The sequence below is a fragment of the Gymnoscopelus microlampas genome (assembly GCF_963454915.1).
Source record: "Gymnoscopelus microlampas genome assembly, chromosome: 23".
Taxonomy (NCBI): Eukaryota; Metazoa; Chordata; class Actinopteri; order Myctophiformes; family Myctophidae; genus Gymnoscopelus; species Gymnoscopelus microlampas.
This window is the reverse complement of record NC_139960.1, coordinates 6374559-6395615: the sequence shown is the minus strand read 5'-3', so window position 1 is coordinate 6395615 and position 21057 is coordinate 6374559. Positions and strand designations below refer to the sequence as shown.

The following is a 21057-nucleotide window of genomic DNA, read 5'->3' as shown; positions in this document are numbered from 1 at the left end:
ACACTGATGACAGTGCTGTCAAACAAGTCTATGAAGCTATCTATGAAATCTATGAAAAAGTGTCATCTGCAACATTTTATACAATATGTAGTTGGGGTCCCTGCTTCATCTCTCTCTCAGCTAGGAGGTCCTTGGCCTGGAGAAGGCTGAAGACCCTCTCTGCCTTAGAGAATGCTGCCATCGTGAGGTTCAACTGGGTTCAGCTCCACAATTCTGCATACTGCACTTGGAAGAAAGCATCTTGTTCAAGCTGTCGTGGGTCATCTGACATCTAGTGGTGAGGTACATTTTGAGCAAAATCCAAATTAAATCGTAGATGAGTTTATTTCTCGTCACATATAGCATTGGTTCTTAAAGTGGGGTCCGGGGACCCCCAGGGGTACTTGAGGGGGTTCCAGGGGGTCCCCAGCTAAATGATGGATAGGAACCAAATGGACCCTTATGGGTCTGTAACTCTCAGAGTTAAATTAACATTGATTTTACGATATGAATTGGGGTCCCAGAGATATAAATTCCATTAAATGGGGGTCCGTAGCCTAATGCATGTCAAACTGGGGGTCCTTAAAATTAAAATGGTTGAGAATCACTGCTAGAGCCGTAAAAACCTTCTCTTATGGGGGGTCCCTGGCTTATCTTTTCAAATGGGGGTCCGCGGGCTAATAAGTGTCCATTTGGGGGTACTTGACATGAAAAAGTTTGAGAACCACTGACACATAGGACTGACTGCCTCTAACATGCTGATCTCCAATCGTATTTCTTTGATTTAGGAGTATAATTTAGCATGAATATAAAATCAAGACAACGTTAAAGTTATTGGTTTAAAATATATGGTTATAACAAACCATCTGTCAACGTGTTTAGTCTGGGGATTTTAACCCGTTACTCCACCTGGATCAATGCATGTGTGCAAAATACTTATGTGGGGGGGACTTGTGAGTACATTGCTCATCTAAAGCCCTTAGAGCATTTTGTGTCATCCTTTAAGCATCATTGTGTAATAGTATTCAATTAAAGAAAATGGTAGACAACAGGTGACTTGTGGCCCACCTGTGATATCCAACATGGCACATTGTATAAATCATATACTGTCCAACAGTCCCTTAGGCTATAATATCCATGAATGCTTTATACTTTTATCCATATTGAGTGAATGACAGGCAGATTCACATGCCTTAATACACTCTTTGTGCCAAGGAGACCTTGAGCTCCTGTTCTAAGAGCAAGCAGTACTATTAAGATAAAATGTTATTTTTAAACGTTATGAAGTAAATGTCCTCCAACTTCTCCAAGTGCAAGCTGCGCAACATTCAGTGAGCCATTTACAAAATCATTTCTATACTTGTAATATTTGGGTACACACGCAGTTCAAAGCTATAATTTATAGCTAGTTTTTGTATACAAGCTGAAAATGTTCTTAGTGGCTTAGAAAAATTTGCCCAGGGATAAACTTGCTTTACAACCGCTGATCTAATAGATTTCCCACAAGGACAACACATCTATACATTTCTCAACTTAGAATCGTAAATCCATACAGGCTACTCTGGTCAGCAGACGGTGCAGTTCCATGGTGAATGTCTTAGTCACACCAAACCCATACTGACTTTCTAACATTAAATAAAGAAAATACAAATCTATCCACATTTAATGCCGCTGTGGGAAACATCATGGGAAATGCAGACTTACAAATTGTCCATCGCAAACATATCCATTATATCTCTATGCATTTAAGACACTTAACAAACCCAAATGAGACAATAGTTCCTTTTCCACAATGTTTTATTTTGCCGCACAATATGAAACTTTCGATCCTTTAGTAGAACACTAGAACATACACAAATTCCTTTAGAAGAAGGTGTTTGGTCTCTTGGTGGTGAAGCGGGGTTTGTGCTGGCGACGAAGGACCCTGTGGGGCAGAGGGAACTTGATCTTGGAGTCCTGCAGACAGAGAAGTCAACAAGGAGAAAAGAGTCAGTACAGTAGCAACTTAAACCATCAAATGCCACCATAGGCACAGCAAAAGCCAAGATCATCACAGATATCTTTAACTATTTGTATGTTGCCAGTTTCATGACCGCCAGGTTTGAAGATGGAAAAACAAGAAATCTGGAAGAGGAATCTGGCTTTTTTCTCTAGCGGGGTTTTAACCGAACCTGACCAATACAGAGTCAGTCCAGAGAGAGACCCGCGACGCGGAGTTCTAAAGTAAGTGAGAATGCCACTGATGCAGTACATCAGGAACTGTTAAGGATTATATACTTAACTGCACGTTGGTGTCGCACACAAAACATAGCAGATCTACAAGCTCAACAGTTGCCATTTTCAGCGTGCGCCACCAAGCATGACAAAGTATATTGAGCTCTTTATACTTAACTGACACCAATGTCAAAATAAAATACATAAACAATATTCTTCAGTAAGCGTACAGATAATGAGCGCGCACTTACGTGGAACTGCTTGATGGCAGGTCTGCGACACTTGTTGGCAGCAATGACCTGCACCTTCATGATCTGGATAGAGTGAGCACGGGCACGATGGCGGGCTCCCATATCCCGATCTAAAAAGAAACAAAACAAAGTATAAGCAATATGTCCTGAGTTAAGGTGACAGAGCACCAACTAAAGTATGACTGTACAGCCAACTGACCACTTTAAGCTAAAAGTTCAGGTCTACATCCGTGGTTCACAAAGTGGGATCCAGGGACCCTAGGTTTTTGTTGAGGGTTCCAAATAGACCCTTACAGGTCTTCAATTAGATAGTACAATTGGGTCTGTGACACCGGTCAACATCACACAGTGGTATGTTAAGATGACAGGAAGAATTTGTAAAGCAAAGTAGGACTGCCACCATTGAGTGCCAATCAAACGTACTGCGTGTTGAACCCTGAATTCACTTCCATTAGCACGTGAGCTGATGAAAGGCGACAGGGTACACTGTTTTCATTTACGCACACACGGCAAGAGCATTACACAGCACAGTAATGACCTTTGGGTTGCGTGTGCCATTGATGACCCTAAGAGTTTAGCAGCAATTTAACTGAAAGCTAGGAATGCTCAGATTTATTGGCCACTGATTTAAAAATCGCCCAATTTTCTCTTCTTGGAAGGAGTCTCTTCTTGGAAGAATTGTTAACTTCTTATGAGTTCAAAACAAACAAAAGTTGGAGGTGTTATGTTATTGCAATTAAGTGTTTTTTGCGACAGTGCCGTCAGGGCAAATGTTAGCTTCGTGGCATGCCCAGACATGATCCCCACACAGAGGTGCAGTTTAGTCATTAGGTTTGTTTTTCCCTTGAACATAATGATGACATGCAGACAGTTGTGTTGGTAAAACTATCTAGCTTAACACTGCTCACAACTGGTACATCTTTGCCACTAAATGGAAGCATGTAGTATCAAATGTGAGACTGCGCCCAACATGGACGGAGTAGTCAGAGTGACCAACGGCTACCTGACTGTATAGCTACACAATAAGAATACTTACAGCACATTGTGACAGCCCCAGACGTGGTCATGTCCCTGTACTCTCTGTACATGTTGTGGGTGCCGCTACGAGAGTCGTAACGCAGCCAGATGCCAAAGTTCTTCACCTTGAGGGGAGTCTTCTCGTGCACCTGATGGATGGAATGGATGAGGGTCACATAAGGTGCCTGAATCACTGATAAAACACATCTATACAAGATCAGTGGTGGAAAAAGTACTACAATTTTTACTTAAGTAAAAGTATCAATACTGCAAAGTCGATCCAATAACATCCAAGGAGGTGTTAACATGTTGGACCTTGAATTCACTTTCAACGGCACTCACAGCATCAGAGAAAGGCGACAAGGTTCATAGTTTCATCTCAGCACACCAGGCAAGATCATGCCCTTCATTTTGGCATAATCTTTGGGTTTTGGGTGCATCATGCAACCTAAATCTACTGTTATTTAGTTAGGTGCCGAGTGATGGATCTGCAAAGCATAATTACCAGGCCACAGTAGACAGTCTCTCCGTTGGCCTTCTTCATCTTCCTCAGCTGGGAGACAAAGTACCAGAAGCGGGACTTGGCCACCACATGGTTGGGGGCAAAGATCCTCATGCGGTACAGAGGAGGAGCGGGGTTCTTGGCAGAGGGCAGGAGGCGCCCAATGACTTTGTATTCCTTAAGCTGTGAATGAACACAAACAGGAGGTTTTGTCAGAAATCACATCATTTAGACATCGACCCAATAATATCCAACGAGGTGTTAACATGTTGGACCTTGAATTCACTTTCAACGGCACTGCAGCATCAGAGAAAGGCGACAAGGTTCATAGTTTCATCTCAGCACACCAGGCAAGATCGTGCCATTCGTTTTGGCATAATCTTTGGGTTTTGGGTGCATTGTACAACCTAAATCTACTGATATCTGTAACTAGTCAAGTCATCTTTATAGGCATAATCTTTGGGTTTTGGGTGCATTGTACAACCTAAATCTACTGATATCTGTAACTAGTCAAGTCATCTTTATATGGCAGTAGCACATTTAAAGACAGCCTTTGACCTATAGTGCGTTCCAATCCAGGATGACCAGCAACACCATGACAGACAAAAGCAAAAACAAGCAAAATTACTAACAATACAATATGCTCACTGAAGGAGGCCTCCACTTAGCCTAGACAGAATGTTGTCCGTGTGAATCTCGTGAAAACTAGGATTTTTTAATGTATTTTTTTAACCAAAATACGTTCTCTTCCACAACTCAAATGGATACGCTACTAGATGACAAATGCTGACCGTGATTCGCAGCAATGTAATTAATTAGTGGACGAGTACACAGGGAACTCCACCAATTAGAATTCTGTCGAAATGAATCCCTCCACAACAATGCATCGCGTATGTAATGTCACGAATGGCAATGTATGGAATATCCAGACATAGCCGAGTTAGCCAGTGTTAACATCACTGTTATGATGTTTTCGTAATATTGTCCCTGCTGTTCTACATACTGCCAATCAGTTGAAGAAGTCAGACTGAGACTTGAACTTTGCTTTTAAACAAGGTAAAAAAAAATCAAAAACCATTAGCATGCTTCTTAACATATTGCTAGTTTGACCACTACAAATACTTAAAATAACCGACAACAGTCAATCTACAGGCTTTTTATCGCTGTGCAACATGCTTCCATACCAAATGACTGAACTCAAACATGGCGACAGAAACATTTCAACCATGTTGACAGCAATTACCGTGGATATATACTATTACACTGTCATTTACATGACTTTTATGATTGCCAACGTGTCCTAATAAGTCACACTGTAAGACCGTATGTATGTCTGTACATGTAGAGACGCCGTGGTCCACATGGCTCTCTCCACCGCACTACACTGACGGACGCCATGTTGTAAAGCTAACTGCTAGCCGCTAACGCATCGGCTCGATGCTTCCAATAATTCCACGGTGTAGTGTACTCTAAAACGCCACACTGACACATGGATAAACGCAACATTATGTTAGATCGTTGAATCGGTCCAGATAGGTGGTCTTGGAAGGGTTTAAAAGGGTAAATAAAGGTTTGTACGTACTGCGCCAGACGCCTTCATGGTGTCTATCGCTCGACTGCCAGAGTAAAAGAGGAAGTTAGAAGGAGGAGCATCCCCCTGTTAATGTGGAAAAGGGAAGTGACGTCACGGAGGTTTTTCAACTTAAAACTCCACACATAACTTGCTCAAAATTATATTATTATTATTATTATTTCTACATTTTTCTTGTGCTGTAGAAATAATAAAAAGTGGTGGAAAAAGTACTGAAATGTTTCACTTAAGCAAAAGTATCAATACTGCAATGTATAAATACTCTGTTACAAGCCAAAGTCCGGAATTTAAAAAATACTTGAGTAAAAGTACAAAAGTATTGGCATAAAACTGTACTTAAAGTACCAAAAGTAAAACGTACTCTTTATGCAGAATGTCCCATTTCACAACTTTTCAAATGTCACACACACACGCACACACACACACACACACACACACACACACACACACACACACACACGCGCGCGCGCGTATATAATGTATTTAATTATTTCAGTCAAGTTTAAAGAAAAGTAGTTCAAAAAACAATAATACAAAAAACCTGATGACTCTCTTTCTCAATCTTTTTCAGCAGCTCAACGTTGTGGAATCTTTTTTAGAATTCACATAAGACACATTTCAGAAATTCTGAAAAAAATATAGCAATCGAATAAAAAATATAACGGGTTTATTGTGGGAGAATGCACACATGGTACTAATGTACTAATTGTGAATTTGTACTTCCATGTACTGTTGTTCTCATGTCTTACTAAATAAAGTACATCAATCAATCAATCAATGCATTACTACGGCGCTAGTTGACTGATAAATGAAAAGCCGGGTTTCTATTTACTGTTCAGTGCTCAGATCTGACCTAAAGCCCGCCCTACTGTATCCGGCAATCAGCACCTTCACAAGAATAGACTTATGCACACCGTTTCCGTATCCGTTATAGACCGGATTGGCAATCTGCAACGTGAATGAGATCCCCCTTTATATGTTACGGTTAATTTCTTCCGGTGGGTTTGACCCAACGATGGTTCCTATTTCCGCTCACGGTGGACACGCCGCCAGTGTTGCCATGTCGTTTTATTATAAGCGACTTTGGGCTTCTTTTTCTGTGAAGTTGCTAGTAAATATTGGTCATTGTTGGTTGCGGAGTTTTGGGCTTGTTTCTAAAGTATAGATGCTTATTTGGGCTTTTGCTTCCAAATGTTGTAATTATTATTTAAACCAGTGGTTCTCAAATATTTTCATGTCATGGACTACCCGAATTCATTTGGAGGCTAATTTGTGTTGTTAGAATGTTTCAAAACGTTTACAAATATTCAACTTTTTTTGTCATCTTTTTTTTTGTTGAAAATAAGGTTTAAAGTGCTCATGTGCCCTAATAGTCGTTATTTTGGCCTTGTTTCCCTAGACCTGGTTGCTTGTTTCTCTCACAAAATGTGGCAACACTGCACGCCGCACCGTCGCTTCCCTCACACACACCCGGAGCAACAGCCACTGATTCCTGGAATGAACTGACCGGAGAAAGTGGCATAAAAATGGCATAAAACTTTGTGCGATTAAGGTGAGTTGTCGACAGCGTGCTCTGCGTCCTTTAGCGTCTCCAGTTGTACCCGTAAAAGTACACGAGGCGTTCGTGAGATTGTTTTTAGTTTCTTTTCCCCAACAACCACCACAATGATGATGATGTGATTGCTACCGTAGCTAGCAACCTTAGCATTAGTAAGCCTGCCTGGGTCTTAGCATTGCAGTCAGTGTCAACTTTTTTTTTCTTTTTTAGGAGTGGCTCGACGGACCACCCTGTCCTGTCAGATCATACACGTGGCTGTATTAGTTAAGGATGGATCCAAGATGTGTTCATGTATTACCAGAGTTATTGTGGCAAAAAAAGACAAGAACATAGGTGGAGATCTGACCATATGTGAACATAATATTATCAAAACCGTTGCTCCTGCGTTGCATCACCTTTTATACAGAGACACTCTCTTTAGAGTTCATCATGTGTCAGTCTGTATTGTTCACATGCAACACTGAGGCCACCCTCTCTCTCTCTCCCATGATCCACAACAACAAACTGCATTTTGTTGTTTGTGTTTGTTCAGCATAGCTCTGCATTGGGTGTCACACGAGGCCCCATGATGAGGCATCTCTGTTGTCACCTTGATGGCATCCTAGCTGTAACACAGTGGCTTTCAACCCTTTTTCATAGCCAAGGGGCAAGGTCCATTATTTATTTACCATTTGATGAGATTTAGCCTCTCAGACCCAACACTTAGAGTATGTTGTTGTCGTTGGATGAGATTTTGTCCACAATTCCATGCTGTGTTGTTGGTACCATAGGAGAGATGACAGGCAAACGTTGATCAAAATAACAGTTCTTCTACATTCTCTAATTGTGTAGACTTCTTGTAAATTAAGTGATGCTGATGTTTAACAACCATTTAACTCTTGAGAGCGTAAAATGAAACTATTTGGTTTCATTTTACGCTCTCAAGAGTTAAAGGTTTATTAGGGTCCATTTGGTTACCAACTCTCCATCATTTAGCTGGGGACCACCTTGAACCCCCCCCATGGACCACTGGTGGTCCCCGGACCGCTGGTTGAGAACCGCTAGCTGTAACACATTAATAGCCCCACCATATGGCTATATAGGCCAGTGGATGAACATATCCATGTCCTGCACCCTTTTAATATATCCTGGATGCAATTTCAGTTTTCACTGTTATTACAGCAACGTACCTCAGCCTACTCTCATTTAGCAATATTGTTGCGGTGAACTGTTTTGAAATAATGCCTGTTGAATGTAATCCAAAAATGATATGACTCAGAAGAATCAGCTTTATATGTCACATTTACATGTTCACATGTGGTGTGAAATGATTTGTTGTACAAACTCCATCGTTTGCAGTTTTTCAGGAAAGGGGAAGAGTAATAGAGGTAGAGAGAAGAGACAAGGAAAACATGACAGAAACGGATCAGATTCAGATAATCAAACGTTGTAGTAGAGTGAAGAAAATGTATTGTACATACAGGCCGTCAGGTATTCATGAGCGTTATAAATCAGAAAATAATGTAATAGGTAATGGTATGTATTTGTGCAGGATGTACATGATGTACCGATGTACATCCTGCAGAATAGAAGTAAAGTAATATTTGTCCTTTTGGTTTGCCAGATGTATGAAATCTGCTTGATGGTAGCAGAGAGAACTGAACCTGCATTGAAGACAAGCTAACCCACGAATGGCCTGCCAGTCTATTGCTGTAGTCATGGACGAGCAAGCTCTGCTGGGGCTGAACCCCAATGCAGACGCTCTCTACAGGCAGCGGGTAAGTCTATCAATCATCTTGGCTGGGGTTACTGGTTAGACAGGAAAATGTAACCACTTCTTGAACCCTAGCGTACCTGTTCTGGGGCTAATATTTTGGGGGAAATCGTCTATTTTCGGCAAAGAGATTTGGTCTAGAGGGAAATAGTAATACTAGATGATCTAATATAGAGCCCTGGCGCACCCCAGTTGAACTAAGTGTATAGGGTTTTTATAAGTGATTAACTCAGAGTGTACGACTGTAACCAAATGGACTCGTAAAGGTTCATCACCATTTTGTTTTTTTTACAAATGGATAAATTAACACTGAGGATTTCACTGTGTGCTTTAAGCTGTGTCATCTTACTGCCATGTTTCATGCCATTTGATGAGAAAATCTATTCAAATTACGCGTACGTTTGGTTCAACTGTTTTGCCAATACACAACACACAGTGACAGGAAAACATTTGTGTTTCAATTGAATCATGTGAGGTCTTGATTCAATTGAAACACTTAATGTAAAGAAAGCAGTACAGGCATGCAAGTTCCACAAGGAGACATTGTAGTGTAATTACTAATCACACAATGGCAGATAAAGTAAGTAAGTAAATAGTCTTGGGAACCAATGGTTCCCCAGCCATGTGGCCCATAGGTCAGGGGAGTCTATCTCCTGTTTCCTTCGCTTAGCAGCTTAATGTACAGTACACCCCCTGGACATGATGCTAGTATGTTGCACTGTTGCAGGGTCCTAACCCCCAATCCAATCCAACCCTTGATTTTTGGTATGACCAGGCCAGGGGTTGAACATCTACCTCCCAGTCTCAGGCCAGACACTCTAACTACAAGGCCACCGACACAATGGTAGATGGCAGGAACTTATAGCTATTGATTAGTCTTGCGTTGCCAGACGATCAGAGATCTTCACCAACCGATAATGTCTGGTGACATCTAAATTCAATATAGTTGCTGAAACTGGGTGAAAACAACTCTGAGACAAAAGGAAATTAAATAAAATTGCATTGGGGTAGTTTTCAAATCAGTAGACAGGTTAGTTTGCGGCTGTTCTCACTGCTATTCTAAAAACTACATTGAATATAGATAGATGTCACCAGACATATCAGTAAACAGAGATCCCAGATTGTCTGGCTATGAGAGACTCTAGATATTGATAAGGAATATGGAATTCTAGTATTGTAATAAAATAGCTAGGAATAGTAGAGAAACCTCATTCCACACTGCTTGATCTTGGTCTGTTTTGAAATATTTGATGTGTCTACTGTTGAGTACTTTTATGGTAGACAATACTAACATGAACAAATTGCATCCTCCATGCTCTGTTATAATAGGGCAGTTGTTTGGGGGTATTTGTTACTCAATGCCTTTTAGCTAAAATCAAGTGTAGTATCTAGTATCTGTTCTTATTAGTCCAGGGGCCAACACTGATATTTTCACAAATTGGTACCACCTAAGGTGACCGTAAAGTTTTTGTATTTTTGTCTTCCTACATGTCTCTAGTTTATATTTTGGTATGATAACCCTTCCAATCTTGTAGCTTAATGGCAGTTATCACTACCTACCGGCTAATGTATCCGTTAGGAGACACAAAGTAGAATCTTTGTGTCTCCTACCGGAAATACACCCAGGCATCAAATTATTGCGACAAAAACCAAAATATATCCATGTATTCAAGGCTTCATGGGGTGTGCAATTGATAACTTCTCAGATTTCTGGTGTTTGCAAAAAGACTGCTTTCCATAAGCTTGTAAAAGTTGACCCTCCTTCGGTCTAGGGTGGTCATAGCTGAATGGGTAGAGAGTCCCCCTGGGAAACTTAAAGGAGGAGTTCACCCAAAAAATGATTTATTTTCTATCAATTGCACGCCCCATGAAGCCTTGAATACATGGAAATATTTTGTTTTTTGTAGCAATAATTTGATGCCCGGGTGTATTTCCGGTAGGAGACACAAAGATTCTACTTTGTGTCTCCTACCGGATACATTAGCCGTTAGGTAGTGATAACTGCCATTAAGCTACAAGATTGGAAGGGTTATCATACCAAAATATAAACTAGATACATGTAGGAAGACAAAAATACAAAAACTTTACGGTCACCTTAGGTGGTACCAAAATATGGCTTGGCCCCTGGACTATATCAGTTATAATATCTGATACATCCCCTATATGGGGACAAAATATTAAACAGATTTTTAGGCAATGCAATTTCTGTTTTAAAGTGCCTCGCACACAGTTCAGGTTTACTATTCAACAATTTTGCACTTAATTTATGATTCAAGTCCTCTTAATATTTTATTGCTGTTAAAATAGGGTCCTTTTGTTTTATTGACGTTTTTTTTGTGGACAACAGAATACGTAGCAATAAGTACTAAATGTATAAAGTAGTCTTGGAACGATCCATAATGTTCACTCGCATAGTACATTATGAACATAGTACAGCTACATTATTTAGAAATATAGATTTGTGCTCAGCACAGGATTCTGTGCAAGTGTGTGTCCTGGTTTTTGGCTCGGTTCACTGGGATTTGTGTGGGTGTTTGTAGAATGCGGAGGCGAAGTGAAACATTTAGTCGTTGCCCAGGTTTGTTTCCCTGTGTCCAGCTTTGATTTCTCTCATCTGTTTGCCTGATTCACCGTTTGCCTGTTTTCTATTTTATGTTTATGTTTTTGTTTTGTTTCTTCAGGCCATGGCATATTTCGAGCAGCTTAAGGAATCCCAGGATGCTTGGGAAGTGTGTGCAGAGGCTCTGGCCAAAGGGATTTACAAGTGAGTTCAGCGGCACTACTTTTATACCCCCCAATCTCTACCCTGATATCATGTTCCACCATGCTGACTATTTTATCGAACATTATATGAGAAATGTTTTGTAACTGAGTCCTAATGTCAAAGTTGCTTGAAGTTATTCTTGGCGAATGGCGATAATCAATTGGTTCTGTTTAATAATACCCACTTAACCGTTAAGACCTGAAGCCGATTCTACGAATGTCTTCTAAATCCCAACAGTATTCTGAAAAACGTATGTTTCTATATCAGTGGCGCTCAAACCTTTTCATGTCAAGGACCCCCAAAATGATATGTATTTGGCCGCGTACCCCTGTCGCAAATGTTTTGTCCAGGGACCCCCAGAAGCAAAGATTTGAGTTAAAAGTGTTCAAATCTACAAGCTTGTAGCGCGGCATTCAAGCTTGTATATCTGCTATTTTTGAATAGCCGAAGTGTGAAATAATGCTTTTTAGCTCAAATCAAAAAATGACACAGATGTGTTCCAGGTCTTAATGGGTTAACCCCTATATACTAGTTGACCAGGGTCCTCCAGTGCTCTTTTCTTGGTCCGCTCCTTTTTCCCCTTTACACCAAACCTGTTCGGCGAAATTAGCCGACCTACAAGCTCACAATGCGTTCTGACCTTGTAGGTTTGGCTATTGTCACCGAATGTTTGCCCAGGCCAGCAGAATAGTCACGCTAGGGTTCATGTGGTTAATGCATGGCTAAAAATATATCATGTAATTAGATTTGTCAGTATCAGTGTAATGACATGCTTCCATATCATGTGAACATACGCGGTTGTTTGTCATTATTGTAGTGACGACCATGTGAAGTTCTTTTGCTTTCAAGTGCTGGAGCATCAGATCAAGTACAGGTAAGCAAAACGCACAGGTTGGTTGATGAATTGAAGAAATAGTAGGACCACAATGGTTCGAGTCCCCAGGACTTTTTTGTGTTATCCTTTAACTCAAATGTTTTATTGTACCTCCGTGCTGTTTTCCTTTTTGACTAATAAAGTATTCAATCAATGAATCAAAGCCCAACATTGCAGTAATAAACACATTGTATGTTCAGAAGAGAACCGGCCAATTGCTGGATGTCATTTCTCCTTGAACTGAATGAACTAATAATCACGTGTTCCATTTGTTTCTGTTAGACATGCTGGTCTCAGCGCTGCCCAGCAGCAGCTCATCAGAGAGACGCTGATGAAATGGCTCCAGTGTCAGGTACAGTGGTTGTACACTTTGTTTACTTTATTCATTGGTAGGCATATGGATCTTTATAAATTGTCTCAACCATGGCAGGAATTTCAGGGAGGCCACGAAGGCCATGGCTGTCGTTGCCCCTCAGTTTGGCTTTGTGCCCCTCAAAAAAATGACATGCCCTGAGGCCACAGTGGCCTTAATGCCCCAGCTGACTGTACCACTTTCTCCGCTGTTTCTTTCTTGTCAACATGTAGACACCAGTGTCTCTTTCTTGACATGTAGACACCAGTGTCTTATGTTGAGATTCTGAATTCTTAACTCCCCTGAGTCCTGGCATTTGGCGTTTGTGCCCTAAAGAAAAGGACAACACCAAAGGCCAAGTGGCCTTGACCCTAAAATGATTAAATCCCAGGCCTGTTGATGATCTTTTTGAGGATGTCCTGCTGATGATGCAAGTTTGAAGCTTATTCCCTGTGGTGTTAAACAGTGCACTGCTGGGATCACATATTATTTGCATAGTACAGTGAAAATGACTTTTTATGGATTCAAATAAAAACAAATCTTTACAAACGAATATCTAATCAACGCCAGAATTTGGTAAAACAAATATTAATAATAATCTTATTTCAAGGCTGGAACCTTTTTGCTGTTGAAGTTTTAAGGTCTTTTGTCTGGCAGACCTGTTATTTAAAGTGTCCTTGCGTGTCTTTGAACCTCTAGCTGATGAACGCCCAGCCAGAGAAGCCCTTCATCCGCAACAAGGCGGCCCAGGTGTTCGCCCTGACATTCATCATGGAGTACCTGACGCTGTGGCCCAAGTTCTTCTTTGACGTCCTGTCCCTGGTGGGGCTCAACCCCCATGGCGTGGACGTCTACCTGAGGACACTGATGGCCATCGATGCTGAGGTGGTCGACCGCGATGTCATGCATTCACCTGAGGCAAGACTCCCTTATACCCCTATCTTGTCTTCTCTTTGTTTTGTTTTTATGTTGCATACTGTATATCATTGGTTCTCAAAGTGGGGTCCGGGGACAAAATTAGTTAATACATTCACAATCATTTTAACCCCCTTATCCATATTTTAAACTTTGGCTTTTCAAAAATAGCAGATGTACAAGCTCATAGCATGGCACTCGGTGCCGCGCTATGAGCTTGTAAATTTGCTGTTTTTGAAAAATCGTGAACATTTGTGAAAATCTTTTAATATATATTTTTTTGCTTCTGGGGGTCCCTGGAACAAAATATTTTGAGATAACATAAATAGCGTCTATACAATTAGTCGACAAGACTTTTACACGCAGTAGGGCCGATGCCTTGCCTTACACATGCTTAACATTTATATAGTTAACAAATAGTTGATACTCAGTTAGCTGATTTCCAGTGTAACTTAATGAAAGTAGAGAAGTAGGTACTGATTCTGTGTGCTGTAAGTCACTTGGACAATCGATCAAAAACATAAGCTACGCTAGCTGTTGTTGGTATAGTCTTGGTTAAATAAGAGTACAGTTATCTCATTCACCAGTGTACTTAAGGAACTTAACATTAATCTCAAGTTGCACCACAGAACTGCGTTGGAGAACTCTCGTCAAACCAGGTTGAAGGCATTCCATTGTCAAAATGATAAAGGCTTGATGTCACATGATATCAAAGAACAATTGTGATGTAGATTTTGGTTCTGAGTATTATTGACTTTTCTCCAGATCCACCTAATTCCAGTGCAAGTATTTTTGTAAGCCCATTTCTGTAGCAAGGCTTTCCACAGCACAGTGACCAAGTGAGAGAAGTCAATGTTCAAAGCGCTCATGTAAAATGTATATTTTTCCACTTGGTATGGTAGCATCTATCAGTAACCTAGATAGTGTACTATCAATGTTGGTTTTTGTATTTCTAAACAAGTGATGATGGAAATTAATTTGGCTTGCTAATAGTGAACAACCGATGGGGGAACACAAGTTAACAACATGTTCACAACGCATGCGTTGTGAGCTTGTAGATTGTCTATTCTTGGCGAAGAGATGTATTGTAGATGTAAAACAAGAGGGGGCCAAGTATAGACCCCTGGGGGACCCCGTTTAAGTGGTTAAGTCTCACTAACCACTAAATAGGGATTCCAAATGTGCGCGTAACATTTCATCTTTATTGCATTGGTAAACAACTTTAAACAGTTGAAAGCATTTCTCCTTCACTAGATGATACGGTGCATGAAATGCAACATGTCACAGGCCGGATTCAAACCCATATTGTCATGATTAGATCCATGGGACCTGTGCCATGGCTATGTGGTATAAACTCTAAACTGGTTTAGTCAACAGGACGGCCCCCGAATTTGCCTGATTTAAATTAGCCGTTTACAGAGCTGTCTGAACTGACTTGTGCTGCTCGTCGACTCCTTACTCCCACCTCCCAGGAGACGCGCAGGAACACGGCGATCAAAGACAACATGCGCGAGCAGTGCATCCCCAACCTGGTGGAGTCCTGGTTCCAGATCCTGCAGGCCTACCAGCAGTCCCACCCGGAGCTCACCTGCCAGTGTCTGGAGGTGGTGGGAGCCTTTGTCTCCTGGATAGACCTCAACCTCATCGCCAACGACCGGTCAGTGACTGCTGGGTTTATAATAAACACAGCACAGGAGGTTTATGAGAATCGACACTGTTGTCTTTGTTTGCTGGACCCCCATCTCAAAATATTTAGTTCCAGGGACCCCCAGAAGTTGTAACGGCGTTAAAAACAGATATTCAAAGATTTGCACACATTTTCACGATTTTTCAAAAAATAGCAGATCTACAAGCTCGTTGCACGGCTCTTAGCGCGGCACTCAGTCGCGCTATGAGCTTGTATATCTGCTATTTTTGAATAGCCAAAGAAATCTTAAAATGACACAGATGCGTTCTCGGTCTGAAAGGGTTAATGACCTCACTTTCCCAGAATCAAAATGTAAAAAGGCAATTAAAGCAGACATCCAATTTGTGTTTGGTTTCTATCTGTCAGCCACAAGGCTGTATTCATACCTTTCAGATCAACGAACAGAGCTGAAACCATCAGGCACTTAAGTTGACTATTTTGTTGTCAGGTTTGTGAACCTGCTGCTGAGTCAGATGTCCGTGGAGGAGCTGAGAGAGGAGGCGTGCGACTGTCTGTTTGAGATCATCAACAAGGGCATGGATCCTGTGGACAAGACCAAGCTGGTGGAGTCTCTGTGCCAAGTTCTGCAGTCTGCGGGCTTCTTCAACATTGAACAGGTACTAACCACTATACTGTATGTATGTGGCCTATTGTATTTGATACTTTGTCATATGACGTGGAATGTTTTTATTTTTTTATTGTTCCTCTATTGTTCTCTGACGTGCCAGTTTGAATTGTAAAATTGTAAAATAAACGTTGATAGGTTTTAATTGTAACATGAGAAGTACATTTCTGCCAGCATGGTGTATCTGTTACCTGGTGTACCAAAATGAAACATTTCTCAAGAAGAAGCTTTAACTGTGAGAAACAGACTCTGTCTGAGGGTCTTAATCTACACGCTCAATCCACCGCTCGGTTGGAAAAGTTAAAAGGTATTTATTGTAGCATGTAACTACATATGTTATTTATTGTAACGCATGAAAACACAAAGGCTTTTAACTTTTTCAATTGAACTGCCTTGGATTCTTGTTTAAGTCTACCTGCAGTTCTTGCTCGCAGTGTCTCTACCGAGAAAAGGAACTTAAAATCTGCATGTTATTTCATTAACTTCTCCAAAAAGATCTCAGTTGGCTACAATTACAGATACAGACCCACGCTGCACTCCTATATCTCTTAAATGTGCCTTTGTTTGTTGCTGTCATTTGTGGCACTTTTTGTGGGTCATTGCCGTCATTAGTTGGCGTAATCGGAGAGAGCTGAGAGGCTGGGGTCTGCTTTAGTGCCGCATGTGCATTTTCTCACAAACCGTAAGAGGTTAAAGTTCGCGTGTCCTGTTCCTGTTCGCCTCTGCCCTCTGCACGCCAGTTACTGACTTATGACCTCCTCCCAAAGACAATGACAAAGACAATGACAACATCCTGTGTTTTAGACAGCAATAAACGCACTGGATAATTTCTCTTTTTAATAATCTCATGTTCGTATTCACCAATCGCAATCTAATTTTTAGGACCGTGTCTATTACGGTAATAATACTGGTGCATGTGAATTTATTTTAGAATAATTCCAATTTACTATATGAACCCTTGCGTAACATTCTGCAAAAATAGGCAAGCGTCCGGCAAAAACAACAAGCTCACAGCTTGTAGATCGGCTATTGTCACCAAAGAGATTTGATGTAGAGATTTTGGAGAAGGACCATTTAAGTCGGTGTTTGGCAACAGGTGGCCCAAAATTGTCCCGTCAGTGGTGATATCTGACCTGGCAAATGATTTTGTAAATAATTTACAATATCTGACAGTCCCACATAATAGGCTAGTGATTCTAAGGACCAGGGCGTCCTTAAGGGGCTTCGAGGTGTTCCCCAGCTAAATTGTTGTTTGGAACTAAGAACTAAGAACGGTCTGTGACTCAGAGAGTGTACAAATGAAACCAAATGGACCCTACAGGTCCTACGGGTTTCATTTGTACACTCAGAGTTATGGGGGTCCGTGACCAAAATGTGCATACCAAACTGCAGATCCTTTTAATAATCAAGTGTGAGAAATGTCAGAATAGAGAATCTACCCCCACCTTAAGAATGTTTTTATCTGTGTTGGCGGTGCTTCACAGGCTTGTGTTTCATCAAGTTTCTCTCCATATCTAAAAAGAGACCTTGAGCTCCTATTCAATGAAAGAGCTTTTTTTTTAAATCTCTTTTCAAAGGGGAGTATGTCTGTCTGTCTCCGGGTGTTCTGTTTTTTTTTTTTACTTTTTAATTAACTAAATGTCCTCATTCAAGGATGTGGCCTTCACAAAATGATAAGTGTATCTATCTGAACCTGTGACATTTTGATTACACACAGTTCTATCAGTATGCAGTCATAACACACACATCTTTATTTAGTAACTTTTATAGCAATAAATAGCTATTCTTATATTGATTATTGTACAAGACGGTCTGTCAAAGTTCCAGATCTTAACCCATTAAGACCGGGGACGCATCTCTGTCATTTTAGATTTCTTTGCTATTCAAACATAGCAGATCTACAAGCTCTATGAGCTTGTAGATCTGCAATTTTAGAAAAATCGTGAAAATGTGTGCAAATCTTTGAATATCTAATTTTTAAAGCGAACATTTGTAACCCAAATCTTTGCTTCTGGGGATTCTACAAACGGTTTATTTTTTCTTCTTTGTATTAAATGTTTTCAAAAATAGCAGATCTACAAGCTCATAGCGCGGCACTCGGTGCCGCGCTATGAGCTTGTATATCTGCTATTTTTGAATAGCCCAAAGTGTAAAATAATGCTTTTTAGCTCAAATCTAAAAATGACACAGTTCCAGGTCTTAATGGGTTAAGTGGTGGAAAAGAAAAGCTGAAATGAAATCTGAGCTCCTTCCCGTCCCCGTTGGTCTCTTGTCCCTCAGGAGGAGGATGTGGACTTCCTGGCCAAGTTCTCCAGGCTGGTGAACGGCATGGGCCAGTCTCTGGTGATCAGCTGGACCAAGCTGGTGAAGTCGGGCAGCGTCAAGGTGGGCGCCGAGACGCTGCAGGCGGTGGAGGCCAAGGTCCCGCTGCTGCTGCAGCTGCTGGTGCACGAGGACGACGACATCTCGGCCAACATCGTGGGCTTCTGCTACGACTATCTGCACGTTCTCAAACAGGTCAGAGCCCCACTGACGATGTGCTAAGGCCAGGGGTCTTCAACAGGGGTCCTCAGAGTTGCTACAGGGAGGGCCGCCAAATCTTTGTGTGATATGTTTATTTTTTTTTAACATTAACCACTTGAACCCTAGCATCCCTTTCCTGAGGAGAACTTTAGCCCAAAATAGCAGATCTACAAGCTCACAACGCCTCGCGCTGCGAGGCGTTGTGAGCTTGTAGATCGGCTATTTTTTGCAAAGAGGTATGTGTGTAGACTAGAGGGGAAAAAAGAGAGACCCAGTAAAAAAAAAGTTTAATCTGAAACACAATTTTATACAATATAGAGGGGGTGGTCCCTACTTCATCTCTCCCTCAGCTAGGGGGTCTTTGGCCTGAAAAAACGTTGCTAGGCTGAACCAGTGGGTGGGCCGGAGAAGGACCAGTTGGAGAAAGTGGCCTCGAATAAGGACTTTCATTGTCGAGCCCAGCCGATGCCAAATTCATGGATCCGTTCCTGATTTTATATCGCCCCCAAACTGATATATTGGTATATGGAAATCATGTAGCTACAGTGACAATCTGTGCTAACCGTTATGTGCCAACTGTTTGTGGAAGTGGTTGTCAGATTTTTTTTATGGATTAGTTGGGTATGTAGTTGGTCCCCACTTTGCTCCTATAACATTATTTAGAACATTGCTGCCTGCCTATTTGCCTGAAGGTTCACATATTATAACATGCCCCATCCCAAAACAAACTAGTAAGGCTACTTCAAGGCCTCAATCACAGAACCCATCTAACCCCTGCTCATTTTGCTAGGATTGGATGGCTTAGGGTTGAGGACAGAGTACGGCAACTTGCTATGGGCCTGGTCTTCAAGATACACCACAACATTGGGATCCCCCTGTATTTGTCTAAATACTTCCTAAATGTTAATGAAGTCCACGATCATAACACCAGAGGCAGCTCCACAAATCATGTGCAACCCAGATTTGGCTCAACAAAGGGAATGAACTCGTTCTCATGCTATTCATCAAAAATGTGGAATGCTCTACCAAAAGGATTAAAGGAGTGTAAAACCCTACTCACTTTCAAAACTGCCCTAAAGATACACCTTCAGGAGGCTGCAATACCAGTATCCTGTAAGCTGTTTGTATGACATTCTGTATAGTAGTGTGTATATCTGTCTGTCTCTTATATGTCATCATGATTTGTGTGCATGGGGATCTCAATCATCCCATCTTAAACAAGCTCAGTGCTTAATGAGTCTCCCAGTTTAGTAGACCTTGTATTGTGAATTTGTACTTCCATGTACTGATGTTCTCATGTCTTACTAAATAAAGTACATCAATCAATCAATCAAAGCCCTGCACAGGAACACTAGGGTTCAATGTGTCAGGTTGCTCTAATAGCATTTAGGGGAGCAGAGATTAGTGGGACACAGCCAGGTTGAAGATTTTGCTCTTACAGAGACCCACCAGCAAATCCGACTTTAATTCATTTAATTAAAGTTGTGTTTTTCATGTGATCCCCTCCAGCTTCCTCAACTGACAGACCAGCAGAAAGCGAACATAGAGGTGAGGTTATCATTGTAAACCCACGACGTATCACAGACACTACTGGTACAGTATGTGTTTGAGGAGAAAGAACTAATCCTGCTTTTGTTTCCCTCCCTGACACCAGGCAATCATGCTGGCCGTCATGAAGAAACTCACCTACGATGACGAGTACAACTTTGAAAATGAAGTAAGTGTCTTCTTGTTGACAATGATACAGCTGTGGCGAAACAGTAGACGGCGCTCTGATGCTGAATTCACACCGAGAACTGCAAGCGAATGACCTTAGTCATGGTAGACACTGGCAGACATTAGTCACAGGCAGACATTTCAGGCACTCGAAGTGTCTGAAATGTCATATAAAAACGGTGAAGCAGCATTCTGCCTCTACGGGCCGACGGCTTGGAATAAACTCCCATTACACCTAAGACGGGCACCCTCTGTGGACAGCTTTAAAGCACAGCTCAAGACTTATTTCTTAACTCTTGTTTTGAGTTGATTTTTTTTTCTAAATCTCTGTGTTGTTATTCATGTCTAAACTGTTTTGCTTGATTCACTGCCTTTTTGTTTTGGCCATTATTTTAATGCCATTATTTTAAATGGTTTTAATGTTGTTGTTGTTGCTTTTGCCCTTCTTTTTGCGTTATTGTTAAAGTATTACTGCTTTTTTTTGTAAAGCACTTCTGCATTATTTATTTTTCTATTGTTTTTTGCTCTGTAAAGCACTTTGAGCTGCATTCATGTCATGGAAGGTGCTATATAAATAACGTTTATTATTAGTGCGGACATTCACAAAATACTCTGTAAATAAGCGAGTTGCGCCCCAGCGAGAGCTCCACTGCTACAAGTGGATCAAAGCGAGCTGCTGCACCAATCAATGTTCATCTATGGCAGCTTGTTTGTAGACAATTTATACATTTTAGGT

General features: G+C 41.2%; 2 protein-coding genes across 2 annotated transcripts in view; one reads left to right on the top strand and one right to left on the bottom strand.

Annotated features, from left to right (window-relative positions):
* Positions 1-1758: 1758 nt before the first annotated feature.
* On the bottom strand, positions 1759-5609 carry rpl18a (ribosomal protein L18a). Its single transcript, XM_084049764.1, has 5 exons — positions 5546-5609; positions 3967-4146; positions 3481-3610; positions 2445-2554; positions 1759-1935 (listed from the first exon to the last, which is right to left on the bottom strand). Exons 1-5 carry the CDS (start codon positions 5561-5563, stop codon positions 1843-1845), a joined length of 531 nt encoding a protein of 176 aa, XP_083905890.1. The 5' UTR covers positions 5564-5609; the 3' UTR covers positions 1759-1842.
* Positions 5610-7007: 1398 nt separating this feature from the next.
* Positions 7008-21057, top strand: part of xpot (exportin, tRNA (nuclear export receptor for tRNAs)) — a 29242-nt gene continuing 15192 nt past the window's right edge. The window contains exons 1-11 of the mRNA XM_084050330.1: positions 7008-7106; positions 8716-8869; positions 11547-11629; positions 12447-12503; positions 12786-12855; positions 13555-13773; positions 15243-15427; positions 15906-16074; positions 18363-18599; positions 20115-20153; positions 20260-20322. Of these exons, the coding sequence (XP_083906456.1) occupies positions 8783-8869; positions 11547-11629; positions 12447-12503; positions 12786-12855; positions 13555-13773; positions 15243-15427; positions 15906-16074; positions 18363-18599; positions 20115-20153; positions 20260-20322 (1209 nt within the window). The 5' untranslated portion in view covers positions 7008-7106; positions 8716-8782. The remainder of the gene's footprint in view (positions 7107-8715; positions 8870-11546; positions 11630-12446; positions 12504-12785; positions 12856-13554; positions 13774-15242; positions 15428-15905; positions 16075-18362; positions 18600-20114; positions 20154-20259; positions 20323-21057) is intronic.